This window comes from Cololabis saira, chromosome 15, assembly GCF_033807715.1.
Source record: "Cololabis saira isolate AMF1-May2022 chromosome 15, fColSai1.1, whole genome shotgun sequence".
NCBI lineage: Eukaryota > Metazoa > Chordata > Actinopteri > Beloniformes > Belonidae > Cololabis > Cololabis saira.
This window is the reverse complement of record NC_084601.1, coordinates 29,740,632-29,758,535: the sequence shown is the minus strand read 5'-3', so window position 1 is coordinate 29,758,535 and position 17,904 is coordinate 29,740,632. Positions and strand designations below refer to the sequence as shown.

General features: G+C 46.7%; 1 protein-coding gene across 11 annotated transcripts in view; it reads right to left on the bottom strand.

Annotated features, from left to right (window-relative positions):
* Positions 1-17,904, bottom strand: part of pleca (plectin a) — a 143,578-nt gene that overhangs the window by 83,736 nt on the left and 41,938 nt on the right. Inside the window, exon 1 of one of the 11 annotated variants that reach the window (XM_061741276.1) lies at positions 2,272-2,342. The exons of 9 other annotated variants lie outside the window; for them this stretch is intronic. In XM_061741276.1, the coding sequence (XP_061597260.1) occupies positions 2,272-2,311 (40 nt within the window). In that variant the 5' untranslated portion in view covers positions 2,312-2,342. Of the gene's footprint in view, positions 1-2,271; positions 2,343-17,904 lie in introns of those variants that run through there. One more of the 11 variants, XM_061741274.1, reaches the window with a different exon arrangement.

Here is a 17,904-nt window from a genome sequence, read left to right as displayed (position 1 = left end):
ACCAAGACCAAGACAAACCAAGACCAAAGGGTATCAACACCGAGACCAAGACACTATCATCACCAGTATCAAGACCAAGACAAAGACACTGCCAAGACCAAGACAGACCAAGTCAAGGCCAGGACTAGTTCAGACCGAGATCAAAAACAAACCTGGTTATTTCCTGATCCTGCATGATTGTAGAACATCATCCTGGTTCAGCTAGTTTCCATATGAGGTTGTTTTCAACTGCAGCACAATAACACAGAGAAGTGGATGATGATGTTGAACTTACTATAAATGTTTTCATCCATCAGCTGAGATCAGATATGTGTGGCGACTGAACTACCGCTATTTCTACACTATTGGTGGATTGACTCCAGTGCTTTTAAGGATGGACACGACTACTAACTAGTCCCAAAGTATCTACCAGAATAACCAGCTCCAACACCCCCCTCCACCTCAGAAAAGGAATGAATAGTAATGTTACTGATTTAAATTGGACTGAATTTGGAGATGAAACCTGATTTTTAAATATTAAAGATTGAAATTACATTATTTACCATTATAGTAATCAGATTACACCGTATACCAGCATCACTGGAATGGACCTAATTCAGCACAAGTTGCTCTAATGAATGCAAAGTGCAGTTTATTCTCGAGGACTCCAGACGGTCTGGACCCCGGACATCCAATGGGCCCCGATTCTGGACCGGTTTCTGATAAAGTAGGACTTCAATACTCATATTTGTGATCCAGTGACGCCTCCGAGCCCAGAGATGTAGACGCGGCTTCTTTTCAACACTGCACTTTAAATAAATAAAAATAAAAACCAACAAAACAAGTCACAGTTGCTGCTTTAGCGCTGACTCATACTCTGTTATTCTGGGTCACATGTGGAAATTGAAGTGATGCGTCGCCCCCGGAGACCGGAGGCTGAATCAGAGGCAGGAGACCTTGGTTTGTGGGTGGAACCTGGAAAACCTCCAGCTGGAAAAATCCAACCCTGGAAGCCTTCCAAGATCCCTCTACGGAAGAGTATTAGGGCCAGGCAGGAGAAAAATAAAAACAATATTTTAGAGGAGGAAGATTTTTTTTTCGTTATGCACTTCAAGAAAAAAGTCAAAATGTCAAGATTAATGTTGAAGTACAATTTCGAGAAAAAAGTCAAAATGTCGAGAAAAAAGTCGAAATGTCGAGATTAATGTTGAAGTACAATTTCGAGAAAAAAGTCAAAATGTCGATAAAAAAGTCGAAATGTTGAGATTAATGTTGAAATGTTGAGATTAATGTTGAACTACAATTTCGAGAAAAAAGTAAAAATGTCGAGAAAAAAGTCGAAATGTCGAGATTAATGTTGATGTACAATTTCGAGAAAAAAGTCAAAATGTCGATAAAAAAGTCGAAATGTTGAGATTAATGTTGAAATGTTGAGATTAATGTTGAACTACAATTTCGAGAAAAAAGTCAAAATGTCGAGAAAAAAGTCAAAATGTCGAGAAAAAAGTCGAAATGTCGAGAAAAAAGTCGAAATGTCAAGATTAATGTTGAAGTACAATTTCGAGAAAAAAAAGCAGAAATGTCGAGAAAAAGTCAAAATTTCGTGAATAAAGTTGAAATGTTGAGAAAAAAGGCGAAATTTCGAGTGTTGCATAACTTCAGAAATGTACCCTTAACGTTACACTCCAAGGATGTAAGTTAGTTAGTTAGTTAGTTACTTACAGCTGCTGCTGCATAGCTGTCAGTCGCTCTCCTAACTGGATTTGATGGGCCAGAGGAGACATTTCAACTTTATTCTCGAAATTTCGACTTTATTCATGAAATTGAATTTCAACATTAATCTCGACATTTCGAATTTATTCACGAAACTGTATTTCAACATCAATCTTGGGGGGGGGCTTGAAGGAGTGGTGGCAACAACAGCAGCGAGGGGGGGGTAGATGTTACCCCACCACTCCTCCGAGGGGCGGCTCCGCCCACTCTCCTCACATGTGTCCGCTCAACGATTCCCACATCGTCAGCAGAACCGGACTCAGGTACCAGCAGAACCAGGTACCGGGTACAAGCAGAACCAGGTACCAGAACCGGACCCAGGTGAGCCCTGCAGGGCACCAGAACTCTGCAGCCCTGCTGCTGCTGCTGCTGGGAGTGGCACCAGGCACCAGTTCCTCGTTGCATAATTAAGACCTTCTCCTCTGCAGTCCCCCCCCCCCCGAAGCATCCTCTCTTTCCCCCGGAAAGAACGACTGAATAAATCCCTAAAAACAGAGGAGGAGAGGAGCGTAAACTCACCGTCTCGCGGGTCCGAACGGAAGCAGCAGCACATGTCCATCCTTCTCCGCTTTCACAGAAAAATGCAGAACTGCCCCAGAGTCAGCTCTGACCCGCGACATGGTTCTGATAAACCCGTCGGGGGGGCGGCGGGGCGTGAAGAAGGAGAAGAAGAAGAAGGAGAAGAAGGAGGGGGAGCGAAGCCAGACGGGGCTGAGAGTCTGAATATTTCCTCTCAGAAGCTCCCTGGGACACTTCCACGTTTCCTCACGGCCGAAGGACAAAGAGCGGAGAAAAAAAAAAGCAGGTTTTTCTTTGTTTTTCTTTTTTCTCGCCAGGGAACCAAAATAACAAAGACTCTGTTGTGGAAGCTGTAAAACAGTTGCACTACTCGGTCCAGAGGATGTGGAGCTTCTGCACGAAGATATCTGAGGATAAACTCCCAGATTCCTTCAACTTCTAACCTCACTCTGTTTTCTTCTAGTTCACCTTCACAGTTATAAGTGCTCCCTTACTAAGCTTTGAAAGCATTTGTGATTTATGTTTTTCTTAAATTCATTTTTAAGTGTATAAACAACTTGAGCAACATTGTCGATTTGTTGAGAGACAAAACAGCAACAGAGTCACCAGAAAATTGCAAAATCCCGTTCTGCAGGCGACAGCTCTTATAGCCTTCTCCTATAAGAGCTGTAAACTCTGGAATTAAATCCATCTCAGAGTTTAACATGTTCATCACCAAAACTAAAACCTGCTTAAAGAAAAATCTAAACTGTCCTCATCTGTAAATAGTGTGTATATTTGTGTGGGAGAGTGAGTGAGGGAAGGTTTTATATCATGTAAATGCAATATTATTGAATTGTATGGTCTTTTTAATTGATGGATATGAATTTTATACTGTACTGCAATGTTGTGGAAGAGAATTAACACTAACATCGTCCCTGTCAAATAAATCAATATCAATAAAATCAATAAAAATCTGAGGACGAACTCCCAGATACTTATTCCTTCAACTTCTAACCTCACTACAAAAAAACAATCTTTAAACTCTGTTTTCTTCTCGTTCACCTTCACAGTTCATGATAAAAGCTCTTGATGCACTAGAGAAATGAAGAACACTTGTATAATAAACCAAATAAATAAATAAAATGTTCCTTTTATGCATTTGTGGGGTCCACTGATTTTCACATTTTATCTAATTGTTTATTTGGAAAGGACAAGTAGATAATACGGTACAGCTGCAAAAGGGGACTCAAGACTTTTTTGTTCACCAAGGCATTTGCCTGACCTCAGTAGGAACTATGTATTTTTAATCTCTTTGCTGTGCATACATTAGGTGACCATGTTCTGACTTTCTTTTTTTTCTTGCAATTTTAGTCCATCTTATTTTTGCTGCCTTTTTTAACTTGTTTTTATTGTAGCACTTTGAGATTGATTAAAATATAAAGTGCGTCATAAATAAAATTATTATTATTATTATTTTTATCACAGCAATATTCAAGTAAATGAAAATGAATGTCCTTCCAGTTTTGTTTGAGTTCTGAAAATGTACATTACTAGACATCAAGGTATACTGGTCCATAGTCATAGTTGGCAGGTTTGTCCTCCTCTGAGCTTTATAGAGCCCAGTTTCACTAAACTAAAGTTTCACAGCACTTGTGGAGGGAAAACAGCGAGGGAGGTGAATCCTTCTCCTTATGATTTTCACATTTTATGAACTGAATCACTTCTTTTAAGCAGAGAAGTGACAACGAACAGCCGGTTCTAAGCCCCCCTGGTCCCAACGACCCCCCCCTCTGGATTTACCACCAGGAAACATGATCCCAGCAGTGCCAGGACTGCGTCTTGGGTGGTCCTGACCCCCTAAACGATGCTCTGGCTCCAGGGCGAGGTCGGACCGGACTTGGACCAACGACCTTCAGGAGCTGCAGGCTCGGTCTGGTCCGGGGCTGTTTGACGGACACACCCATACCTGTCTCTGCGGTCCGGGACGCCGGCTCTGACCGGCTCCAGCCCACTTCTCTGCTGCCACCTGCTGGCCAGAGGACAGAACTGCACCAGCAACCCCAGCCCCCTACCTTGGCCGTGTTGAATCAGAGCCTCCATGGAGTCTTTGGGGAAGTTAATTTCCATCGACGTGCCTTTCAGTCCCAGTACTCTTAATACCGCGTGAGACGTGCAACACTCGGTCCCGGACTGAAAGGCTGCGGGTTCAAAGCCCTTCTTTTAAGTGCAGTTTGGGCTTTTTAACCACTGGGCTGCCGGTTGGCTGAAGGCAGGACCAACCGGAACGCTGATGAAAGGTGGCAGCTGCCACATGGCAGGAAAAGCTGAGTGTTTTCCTGCCGTGCTGAGTCACGGGCCTCGGGCCTCGGTCCTGGCACTGGGCCTGGCACCGGCCCTGGAGCGGGGAAATCCTCAGGAACCCGGCATCTGGAGGTCGGGCCGAGCGGTCTGACTCGTTCAGAAGCTCGTCGAGAGCCGTCGGGTTTGTTTCTTTAGACCAATTTATGAATTCTGGGAAACAGATCTAAGGTTCTGATTTAATCATCCGGTAGATAAAAACGCGTTTGCACCGAGAGAAAAAGCAACTCAGAAATTCAGTGAATGCAGATTTGCACCTTCATTAAAACAATATATAAAAAAATAAAGTTTGTTAAGCCGGATTTACTCGAGAAAGACAAGTCCGTTACATAATGGATATTATGTCGCCCTCAGTGTGTGTATTTACCTGTGGCAGGTAACCCCCCCATGCATGTAAGAGCATGCTTTTGCAGAGTTCTTCACCATTGACTCGGTTCAGGTTGTTAAAGCCAGCAGGGGTAAAACTTGTGATGCATTTTTATGTAAATATTTCAGAACATTGGTATATAAAAGCAACACAAAGAGTCTGGTTGCTCGTTATTTGCTTTCCACGCTCTCTCGGGTGAATCGCTCCCCCTCCCCGACAAAGCGACGCTTATGGCAAAATAGAGACTGATTAACATACCCCTTTTCCACCAAAACGGTTCCAGAGTTGGTCTGGGGCCAGTGCTGGTGCTGGTCCACAACTCGTTCAGGGAACAAGCTGAGAACCAGTTTGTTTTTCCACAGCTCGGGTGCTAAGGGGAGCCACATCATTGCAGTACATCAATGCAGACGTCAGTTACGTCGCTGCGTTTGCGTGAAAGTTTTTTTTTTTTTTTAAATATTTTTATCCCGGTTTTTTCCCCTATTATATCACCCAGTGCTCCTACCTAAGTGACAGTCCTGGGCATTGCTGTCCTCTACAAACCCCGGGAGGGCCCTGCACTGAGCTCAGGTCTCCTCCATAACCTGAGGAGTGAGCAGGCCGCATATTTTCACCAGGCAGGGTGGGGCTTCTCCGGCCGGACGTAGAGCGTGGAAGGATCACGTTATTCCGGCCGGACCCCCCCCACCCCATCTGGCGCCCCGGCTGGCCAGAGGGGGCATGTATAGCCCAGGACTGTGTGCATGTTTTTGTGAGGGTAGCTCACATTGCTACGCGTTTGCGTGAAAGTTGCAGCAACAACCAGGTATCTGATCTAATAGGACTTGGTCAATGTAGCTCCTCCATGGACACATCTCTAAAAGACAGGTTGTCTCCTCCTCAGACCCATGATGCTTTGCTGCATCCTGATTCATTTTTATTTGAAAATGTCTCCGTCTCCCAGTCTTGCTATTGCCGTTGGTCTTAATAACTCTGCCCCCTCCGCTTATGTAAGCGGTACTTTTCTCTGGTCCAGCAAAGAGTTGGTGCTACCTTGGAACTGGTTCTTCTGGCCCGGAACCAGTTCTTTGTCAGTGGAAACAGAAAGCCCGGTTCCAAACTCAGCACCGGTCCACAACCAGAACTAGAACCAGCCTGTAACCAGTTGGGTGGAAAAAAGGGGTAACAGAAAGAGGGACGGAGATACGAAGGGTGTGCAGGACCAGACCTTGTAGCAGCTCACACAAGGCCTTCTGAGACAAGAAGCCTTGACCATGGTCTTGATACGATGTTCTTGTCCTCTGGAAACATCTCTGTCCCTCTTAGAAAAGACCCTCATCCTTTCCTTCATCGCTGAGGAAATAATAAGCATGTTTCCAGGCAACAGTCTCGCGGACGTGGCCTTTTGACTTCAGAGAGCCCATCGCGCGAATCACCTTCAGGTTGTCCATGCCCTTGATTTCCGGGTGCTAGGACACCACTACGACGCCATCTCTGAAGGGAAGCTCATAGATGGCCATCATCATTCGAGCCACCGTCTTTTAGCTCCTCAAGAAGTTTCCACTTCAGCCGGTACCAACTACGTCCAAGTACAGAACCTGCATGCACCACCCTCCCCTAGACAATGTTTCTTACGATATTCACCTCTACGTCCATTTCGTTTCACTGTGGCGGGGTACTTATCTCCCAAGAGTGAGTCAGCGATGCTCGTGGCCACACCCACCTCCTCAGTTGAAAGAGAAACAGAGTGGATGAGAGGCGAAAGAGAAGAGGGGAGTTCGTAGGAGAGTTCAAGCAGGATGCAAATCAAAAGAAACGCATCTAAAAGACCTGACGAGAGCAGGTTTGTCATCTACGAAGCCAACACAATGATCCTCCGACAGGACTTTGTCATTGCTGATATTTCATAATGAAGTTACAGTGCAAATTACAGTTTTAGGAAGACCTTTTGTTTTTGTATTATCATCATTATTATTATTATTACTACGTTCCACTGAGACATCAGAGAGTTAATACGCCTCTACTGGTGCGACAATAACCAAATTTGGGTTTTAAAAAAAACATTTAAAAAAAAAGAAAATGTATGGTTTTCCTTATATTTTCTTATTCTACAGTCTGAATAAACGTGGTGGGACGAGGTGGTGTCGGTAGGGCCGTCTGTGGAGCATGAACCCAACTAACCGAGGTAACCTGGCGAGGACCCAACTAACGGAATTAAACTAGCGTGAACCCAACTAACCAAACTAACCTGGTCTGAAAGATCTAACAAAGTAAACTGGCGTGAGCTCAACTAACCTGGTGAGACCCGTAGTAACCTGGCTTGAACCCAACTAACCGCACTAACCTGGTGTGAACCCAACTAACCAAGGTCAGAGCCGACTGGGAGATTTGCGAGGCCCTGTGCGAAATGGCCAAAATTTTTGGGTTTTTCGGGTCAGATCGGGTGTCTATATGCGCAATTTTAACTCTCCAATTAGCAAAATAATGGATACCTTCCCCTGCCTCATCATCATCTGGGCTTGCTTCGACGCGGGGCCCCACGGCTGCTTGAGACCCGGTTGGAACGGTGATTTTTGTAACAAATTTATTAAACGAGCCTTTCAGAGAGGCATTAAACTCTTCCATTTTCTTTAGTTTTTTTCTTTTTTCATCCCCTGATGGAAATTTCCTGAATCTGTCTCGTTCTCTCGACATTGTGTGACAGTTTGTTCCAACTCCACCCGTCTGGATCAGAGCAGCTTGTGTCTGCGCTTGGTCTGATCAGTTGTATTGAACAACAGACACGCGCATCATTGCACATATATTTATTGATATGCACAGACTAATACACATTTAGGTCTGTAATGGAACGTGACTGTTGATATTTATAAGGGAAAAAAGGAAGAAAAAAAAAAACGAAAATTTTTTTTTTTTTTTTTTTTAAAACGCGGTTTGCACACCCCTTGCGGCGGCCCAGACCAAGGTATTCTGGCATAAACCGATTCAATTCATGGATAGATGTTGAAAACAACAACCTTTAAAGCTACAACCTCACGTCACGTGAGGGGTTTGACTCAACAAAGTGTTCCAGGGAAAAGCAGCTGACGAGGGAAGAGATAAGGAACCACCAGCGGTCCACTCGGCCCGGAGGCTGGTCAAACTCAGCGTGGGGAAGTCAACAGCTCTTTGTTTGTCAAACTGCCCCCGGCGGCCACTTAAGCATGAGTACATAAGGGAAGAAGTCTTTCCAGAGATCCTTGCGTGTTATATAAAGAGACTGGATCTGAAAGGCCAAACGCTGACAGATTCTCCTGACGTTCAGAGCCCGAACCAATCAAACTCAAGCAGAGACGGAGAAGAAGACAACTGTTCTTTGTCTCAGCTCCTCAGACCTGAGGTCCAGGAGACCCACCGCTGCCAGCCAAGCTACAAATGCGAGCTTGGAAAATGTTAGACTTGTTGGCCGCGTTTTAGCCCATTTTCCCCCGATTAAAGCCCCTCACTGAAAGGAGCCATATGAGGGCAAACATCTGGCACCGCCGGCTCCTTCGGAGGAGTCAGCGCTCCAAATATTTTCCCCCTGCAGCGACGTTTTATTGCCCGTGATAAAAAATGGCATTCTGCATGTTTGTTTGTCACTGGAGAGGATAAATCAGAAGCAGACGCCGGGCGTGGCAGAGAGAGACGGTATTGCCAGAGAGGAGCGGCCCTCGGTGAGCTGGCGGCGGCCAATCGGGCGGCGGGAAACGGCCGCACCCCATACGGCACAGATGATGTGCAGCCGCCTCGCTGGCATCGTCACGGTGATCAGAGATGATGAACTGGAGCAGTCGGAGAAGCACATGTGGGGGAATGAATCCCAGACCTGAACCGGGACTGAACGGCTCCTCTCCGCCAGCAGGAATGCGTTCCTGTAGCAGGGCATCAGAGTTGAACCCCTGACCTGAGCGGGGCTGGTTCGCCATCTGCTCTCCATTACCTGTTCCGTGGCGCTAAATCAAACAAACCAGCGGTTAGGAGGACAGAGTTTGCTTTGTTACCATCACAAACGTGCAGATGGAGGGAAACAGAACCATCTGCACCCGAGTCCTGCCAGCCCAGCCTAAGGTGCAGCACCAAGAACCAAACATAACATAACGCAAAAACATCCCCGAACTGAGATAAACCGCTCAACTGGACAAGCATTCTCTTCCGTGGAGGCTGCTATCTTGCCAAGACCAATTCCCAGAACTCCTGTTAATCCAAAAATGCAAAAACAGGCAGAACATCAGGCCCAAGGGCTGCTGGGAACACGTTCACCTTAGCTTCGTCAACAATTTTAGCTACAACTTGACCATCTAGCCGCATTTCTGCCGCTGAGACAATATTTGAAACTGGTGGCTGAGCTGAAAGGGGGACAGACGGAGGTCACACTAACTGATCACCGTGTGGTCCCTGGTGACGTCTGGGACGTAGGTCTTTGCTGGTCAGGGAGGCCAAGGTCTTTGGTGGTCACAGCTTGGTCTTTGGTGGTCACAGGTAGGTCTTTGGTGGTCACAGCTTGGTCTTTGGTGGTCAGGGGGACGTAGGTCTTTGGTGGTCATGGGGACGTAGGTCTTTGGTGGTCACAGGTAGGTCTTTGGTGGTCTTCTTTGAGCCTCGATGAAAGCCCGTCTCCATGGAGACGTCAGAGGACGAGGGAGTGAACATCAATTTGTGGCGGCAGCGACTGCTTTCTAAACGAACCCCTTAAACTCCTCCTGACTCGTCAAGCGCGAGTGCATTCAAGGACTCATTATAGAAAGTTTAACCTACATGGCAGCCGTCCAAGTTGTTGAAGGCACTATTTCTTTTTCTGACTTCTCGAAACGGAGTCCTGGGAAAACTGCTGCGGGGGCGTGTTGCTCAAACACATCTGGAAGCAGACACTTTAGCAACCGTCACATTGCAAAACAGACCCGTTTAGTGCGGCAGTAAAACCTGTTCTGCAATAAAACACCAGAAGATTCCCGAGGTCATACAGGGTCTTTATCACTGGTGGTCTTCCCGACCGGAAGTTGGACATTATGGAGTCCCTCCCGGAAAGCCTTTAAGGGAGGGTCCACCCAACCTACGAAGGAATTCAGAAACGCACCTCTTATTGAGCCCAGTCATTGTTTTTGTTGTTGCAGCAGAAGGACAAGACACAGCGATAACAGGCCAATGATTCTGAGGGTGGAAGACGAGTTCAACCACACTTCTACCTTCTTCCTTAAACAAGGATATCACTGCAGAAGTCTCCTGGATGTCAAACGGTTCGGACGAGCTTGCAATCCCACAAATCCAACTGAACTGAACACTTGACGCACTGTCCCAGAAACGTCCAAGAAACATCCCGGAAATGTCGCTGACTGCTCCAGAAACGTCCCCAAAAAGTCGCAAAAACTTCCCAGAAACGCTCCAGAAACATCCCGGAAATGTTCCCCAAATGTCCCAGAAATACTCCAGGAACGTACTAGAAGGGTCCCAGAAATGTCTCTCGGAAATGTCCCAGAAACACTCCAGAAATGCTCCAGAAACGTCTCTCAGAAACCCTCCAGAAACGTCCCAGAAACGCTCCAGAAAAAGTCCCAGAAACGTCCCTGAAACACTCCAGAAACACTCCAGAAATGCTCCAGAAACATCTCTCAGAAACGCTCTAGAAACGCTCCAGAAACTTCCCAGAAACGCTCCAGAAACGTACCAGAAGGGTCCCAGAAACGTCTCTCAGAAATGTCCCTGAAACATCCCAGAAACACTCCAGAAACGTCTCTTAGAAACGTCCCTGAAACGTCAACGAAACATTCCAGAAACATTCCAGAAACATCCCAGAAACGATCCAGAAACGTCCCTGAAACGCTCAAGAAACGTCCCTGAAACGCTCAAGAAACGTTCCTGGTGGGACAAAGGCAGAGCAGCAACCTCTAGTGGCAGAAACTGCAGATTGCAGCCACCCCTCCCCACTTTTATAACGGTGGAAAACTTTGGTGGCAGAACATGAAAAAGTCAAGCATGAAAAAGGCAAGCATGAAAGCTTCTCTGGAACCAGCTTCTGCTTCGTCCCTTCGGGGCGTCTGCAGGGGAAGTGGAGGGTGTTTTTGCTGCAACTTTGGTTTTAAATAGTTCATTTTGAGGTGAAACAAACCTTGAAAATTGAAACAAATCAGTTGCACACTGAGACGGTAGATGGGGGGGGGGTTCGGGGGTCAAAGCTGCCAACACTGTAAGCAGCTTCAGGCAGCAAAACCATCAGGATTTACGAGAAAATCCTGTGGGAGGTTTAAAACAGAACAATGCTCGGCTCAGACCGGCCCAGAAAGACCTCCGACCCGACGACGAACAGCAACAAACGGACCAGAACCGAGCCCATGATCGTGTGACGGAGAGGAACTGGGCTCCGGGGCAGGAAGGGGGGGGAGTGATAGAGCTTCTGTGTGGACGGACCGCCGCAGTGAGTCATCCTGGTCAGGGCGCGGCCGGTCAGGAATGCCTGTCACCACGGCAACGTGGGCAGAACAGCGGTCGGAGGCGTGGTGGGGATCATCGCCGTTGGCGACGAACCAAAACACCCAAAACACCAAAACACTGTTGGTGGAAGTGAGAGAAGTCCGGACCCGGTTTCCATGGCAACCGGCGGGAACGAGGGAGGGGGAGACTCATCATTTACAGGACGGGAGGCGTTTCACGGCCCCGCGGGATGCTGAGAATCTGGACCCAAACAAAGGCCTGGGGGGGAAACTAGCTGCATTTTTAGTTTAAAGACAGATGAAAGTCAAAATAAACAAAAACATGACAAAAGACTCGCCCAGAAGTTAAAAGAGCAACAAGAAAAGTTCTGAACTGTTGTCGGGGGGCGTGTTTGATTTATTTGGTCTCTGACAAAGACTAAGAACGTATTTGTCGTCATCACCTTAACATCATATAGCGTATCTGATAGAGTGAGATCAATAAATCAAATTATATATGATTTGTATGATATTCTTCTTTATTTCTTATTTGTAGTTTACATTTTTTTTTTTAATGTACTTTATGAATTTAAATTGTATGTTTGATTTTGTATTTTATTGTCTGGACCCCAGGAAGACTAGCTTTCGTTTTGGCGTCAGCTAATGGGGATCCTTTTAAATAAACAAATAAACAAATAAACTGAATTCACGGAACTGATGTGTGCGTGTGCATGTGTGTGTGTGTGTGTGTGGTCCGCGCATCCCCTTGACAGCAGATCACATGACGTTGGAACGAGGGCGTAACCCGGGGCGACGCGGGACATGTGCAGTAAATCCACCGCTGCTTTTCACCGGACCGAACCCTGACAGCCTCACAAAGCCTGGATGAACCGTCTCCGGTCCCACCGAGACTCGGAGGCCGTCGCTGCCGCTAACAGAGCCGTATATCTGTCAGGCCTCCCGCCCGATCTACTCAGCTCTGACATAAATCCTACGAGAGAGTTCATCCCGTCCACATTCTTCTTCCCTCTGACAAGAAGACGTTTTTGTGGAAGTAGAAAAACACATTCTGGAGTCAAAGCCGTGAAAGGGGGCAGGTTTGTGCACGAGAGGAGCTCGTTAACGCCTTCCTGGAGACAGAAACTGGTCAGTTTATCTAAAGGAGGCTTGTGACGGCAGCGATAGTTCCCCCTCTGGCCACTAGAGGGCCTCGGCTAAACCGTCACAGCTCCACCAGCCGGGGCTTCCTCCTGGAAGAGCCTGGACCTCCATCCAGACCATTTCTGATGCTGCCTGGCTAGTGGGTTAGTAGTCCCGGCTAGTGGGTTAGTAGTCCCGGCTAGTGGGTTAGTATGCCCGGCTAGTGGGTTAGTAGTCCCGGCTAGTGGGTTAGTAGTCCCGGCTAGTGGGTTAGTAGTCCCTGCTAGTGGGTTAGTAGTCCCTGCTAGTGGGTTAGTAGTCCCGGCTAGTGTGTTAATAGCCCCAGCTAGGGGGTTAGTAGTTCCAGCTATTGGTTAGTAGCCGGGGCTAGTGGATTAGTAGTCCCGGCTAGTGGGTTAGTAGTCCCTGCTAGTGGGTCACTAGTCCCGGCTAGTGGGTTACTAGTCCCGGCTAGTGGGTTACTAGTCCCGGCTAGTGGGTTAATAGTTCCAGCTAGTGGGTTAGTAGCCATTAGTAGTTCCAGCTAGTGGGTTACTAGTCCCGGTTAGTGGGTTACTAGTCCCGGCTAGTGGGTTACTAGTCCCGGCTAGTGGGTTAGTAGTTCCAGCTAGTGGGTTAGTAGCCATTAGTAGTCCTGGCTAGTGGGTTAGTAGTTCTGGCTACTGAGTAAGTAGTTCTGGCTAGTGGCTTAGTCATCCCAACTAGTGGGTTAGTAGCCATTAGTAGTCCTGGGTAGTGGGTTAGTAGCCATTAGTAGTCCTGGCTAGTGGGTTAGTAGTTCTGGCTTGTAGTTAGTAGCCGGGGCCAGTGCGTTAGTAGTCCTGGCTCGCGGGCTACAAGCCCCAGCTAGGGGGTTAGTAGTCCCGGCTGGTGGGTTAGTAGTCCCGGCTAGTGAGTTAGTAGTTCCAACTAGTGGTTGGTAGCCGGGGCTAGTGCATTAGTAGTCCTACTAAGGGGCCGTCATTAAAAACAAGAGGTCTGCAGCCGTAACGTGAAGTCTTCGAGAGTCATCGTTACTCTGAAGGAAAAAGAAAAACAAGTCGCTGGTGTTCGTGTCACCTGATCACCTCGAGGTGTTTGTGTGAAGGTCACTTAAATAAGGTCTGTTTTCACTAATTATCAAATTATAACAGAAATAAACGGCACCTGATGCCATGATGTCGCGTAGTAGACTTGTAGATTTGTAGTCAAGACCGTCTAAACCGAGACCAAGACCAGAGAGTATCAAGACAAGTTCAGCTCAAGACCAAAAACAAACCTGCCGGGGCTAGTAACCCACTAGCCGGAACTTCTAACCCCCTAGCATTGACTGCTAACACACTAGCCTCGGCTACTAACCCACTAGCTCGGACTACTAACGTACTAGTGGGGACTGCTAACTCACTAACTGGGGCTATTAACCCAATAGCCGGGACTACTAACGCAATATCTCCGGCTACTAACCACTAACTGGAACTACCAACCCCCTAGCTGGGGCTAGTAGTCAGAAAAGTAATGAATCGGGTAATCAGATTACACCGTATATCAGCATCACTGAAATGGACCTGATGCTTAATCAATCACAACGATATCAAATATTATTCATATATTTATTCAAAAAAGGCCGTTATAAACACAAAACTGTAATTAAATACAGACACTTGCAGATGCACCATAACACATTAGATGCAAAATACGAATAGTTTACAAAACTGTACATTAACAAGAGGAAGAACTGCTGATCACAAGATTCTGTCACCTTGGTGCAACGGACTCTCAACGATCGGAGTCCGAGACCTGGGGAGAGCGAGAGACCGAGACAAGACCAGGACCACGTGATTGGTTCATCTGATCAAGCGATTCCCAGGATTCCCGGAGCACGAGACCGGAGGCAACGCCAGACACCGCGACAAACATCCTGCCGCCTTTCAAGCCGCAGACAACAACCGACTTCAGCATCAAACACGGAACAGTCTGTCTTAACGGGCGGGAAATTAATCTCTGTGACACGAGGAGGATCCGAATATAGATAAATGAGCAGAAACAGAAAGTTTTAGTCGGAAGGGGTTAAGTTTGTGCCACCTTTTAAAAGAACAAACTGCTAAAAATGTAATAAAGTGAATTTTACTGGCTGTAATCAAACTGTTTGGGCTTTGGGAACATTAGTTGTGTGAAAAGCTGCAAAACCCATAAAAGCTCCTGATCTTCCTCGGTGACCTCGCTGAGGGCGCCCCCTGCTGGAAATCTGAAGCTTTGCCGCAGATTTCATAAAACCTCCCACCAAAAACCTGGTGAAATTATCTTAAAGATGCTGAGTCATAGAACCGAGGCGGCGCCGACCGGGTTTGTCTCTGCAGAGGATGGAACACCGGACCGAGACCAAACTAGAGACCTCTGTAGGAGGGACCCACCGAGGAAACTGCACTTCCTTAAACAACCACTGGGTGATTGCTCAAAAGCGAGTAACAACTCGAGTCCAAAGATTTCAGCAGAAATAAACATATTTATAGTCTGGTTCCAAAAGCAGTTGATTTCTAATCCACGACTGCTTTTTATGTTCCTCTTCAGATAAAATTATATCAACCAACAAATGTATGTAAACGTGGGGTGAGTCTATCGATTAGCGGCTGGATATAACCGTCACTCTAGCCTGACTTCTGAGACCTGACAAAGTTACTCCTATTTTAAAGATAAAACTGCTTGTTGTGCTGTTAACTGTATTAAGAGATCTTTGCAGCGGTTTGGAAGCTGCTAACCAGAGCTACCCAGAATACACCTGTTGGACCAGCTCAGTGGTTTCTACCTCTTACAGCAGCTGGGGGCGGTTTTAGATTCAGATTTAACTTGACTAACCGGTTCGGTTAGCCAACTACAGCGTCCAGTGGAGCTCTGCTGTGGCCGGAACTACTAACCCACTAGCCAGAACTACTAAAGCAATATCCCCCGCTACTAACCCACTAGCTGGAACTACTAACGGTTATTAACCCACTCTCCGCGGCTAGTAACCTATTTGCCAGGACTACTTACAGCTACTAACCCATTAGCCGGGACTACTAACCCACTAGCCAGAACTACCAACACAATATCTCCAGGTACCACTAACCCACTACCTGGAACTGCTAACCCACTAGCCGGGAAGAGTAACCCACTAGCCAGGACTACTAACAGGGGCATTGACTCCTAACTCACTAGCCGGGGCTAGTAATCCACTTGCGGCGACTACTAACACACTAGCCTCGGTTACTAACCCACTAGCTTGGACTACTAATGTACTAGTGGGGACCGCTAACTCACTAACTGGGACTAGTAACCCAATAGCCGGGACTACTAATGCACTAGCCCCAGCTATTAACCACTAGCCGGAACTACTAAACCCCTAGCTGGGACTAGTAACACACTAGCCGGGACTACTAACCCACTAGCTGGGACTACTAACACGCAGGCGGAACTACTAACCCATTAGCTGGAACTACTAACCCACTATCCGCAGCTAGTAACCCACTAGCTGGGACTAGTAACGCACTAGCCAGAACTGCTAAAGCAATATGTCCGGCTACTAACACACTAGCCGTGGCTAGTAACCCACTAGCAGTGGCTAGTAACCCACTAGCCGGGACTAGTAACCCACTAGCCAGAACTACTAACACAATTTCCCCAGCTACTAACCCACTAGCTGGAACTACTAACCACTGGCCAGGACTACTAACGGTAATTAACCCACTCTTTGTGGCTAGTAAGCTACTTGCCAGGACTAATAACACCTACTAACCCTCTAGCAGGGACTACTAACCCACTATGGGCAGGTAGTAACCCACTAGCCAGAACTAACCCACTAGCCAGAACTGTTAACTCAGTAGCCAGAACTACTAACCCACTAGCCAGGACTACTAATGGCTACTAACCCACTTGTCGGGACTATTAACCCACTAGCTGGTACTATTAACCCACTAGCTGAGACTAGTAACCCACTAGCCAGAACTACTAAAGCAATATCACCGGCTACTAACCCACTAGCCGCGGCTAGTAACCAACTAGCCGCGGCTAGTAACCAACTAGCCAGGACTTCTAACCCTGTGGCCAGAACTACTAACCCACTAGCCGGGACTACTAACCCATTAGCTGGAACTACTTACCCACTATCCGCAGCTAGTAACCCACTAGCCGGGACTAGTAACCCACTAGCCAGAACTACTAACTTGGTAGCCAGAACTACTAAGGACTACTAACCCACTAGCCTGGACTACTAATGGCTACTAACCCACTAGCCGGGACTACTAACCCACTAGCCTGGACTACAAATTGCTACTAACCCACAAGCTGGGACTATTAACAAACTAGCCAGAACTGTTAACTCAGTAGCCAGAATTACTAACCCACTAGCCAGGACTACTAATGGCTTCTAACCCACTTGCCTGGACTAGAACCCACTAGCTGGGACTAGTAACCCACTAGCCAGAACTGTTAACTCAGTAGCCAGAATTACTATCCCACTAGCCAGGACTACTAATGGCTTATAACCCACTTGCCGGGACTAGAACCTACTAGCTGGGACTAGTAACCCACTAGCCAGAACTACTAAAGCAATATCTCCGGCTACTAAACCACTAGCCCTGGCTAGTAACCCACTGGGCGGGACTAGTAACCCACTAGCCGGGATGACTAACCCACTACTAACGCAATTTCCCCAGCTACTAACCCACTAGCCGGAACTAGCCTGAGCTCTACAGCTCACACTTCTCTTTAACAGCAGTTAAAGAGTTTGCTTAAGAAAGATACAAATTGCTTCATGTCTTAACAAAGAAACGCTACTCTTTATTGGTGTTATTTAAAATGTTCACCGTCCAAAGTTGGAGGTTTTACATGACATACAGTATGTGTCAGTGAAGCAAAACACTGGGAAATCATTGCTGATATCAACAATTGATCTCAACCTGAGCCTCTAAAAACAAAAAACAAACTACAGAGCAACTGATCAATAATGACGGCTGGATTTTAACGAGCTGATGTGTGGGGGAGGAATTACTGATTCTGAAGTTAATGAACGTTATTTGTGTTTGTATGAAGCACAAAGCTGTAGGACGGATCTCACATGAGGCCCAAGCATCACTTCAAAAACCTCAGAGAAATGTTTTGACTGACTTCAACACAAGAAAGGAAGATAAAAGGAGGAAAAAAGCAGGATTCACTCTTAAATGGATTAAATAAAAAAAGCTCCATTATGGAAGTCCACTCATGCTTTTATGCTGATGTGAAAGAATTGAAATTCTTAAAACCCCCAAATCAAAGTCATAAACAGTCAGAGAGGCAACGTTTCTACCGGTATGATGCTGTAAGATGAAAAATTACACTAGAAGAGCAAACAACGTCCCAGATAAAAGTACAGAC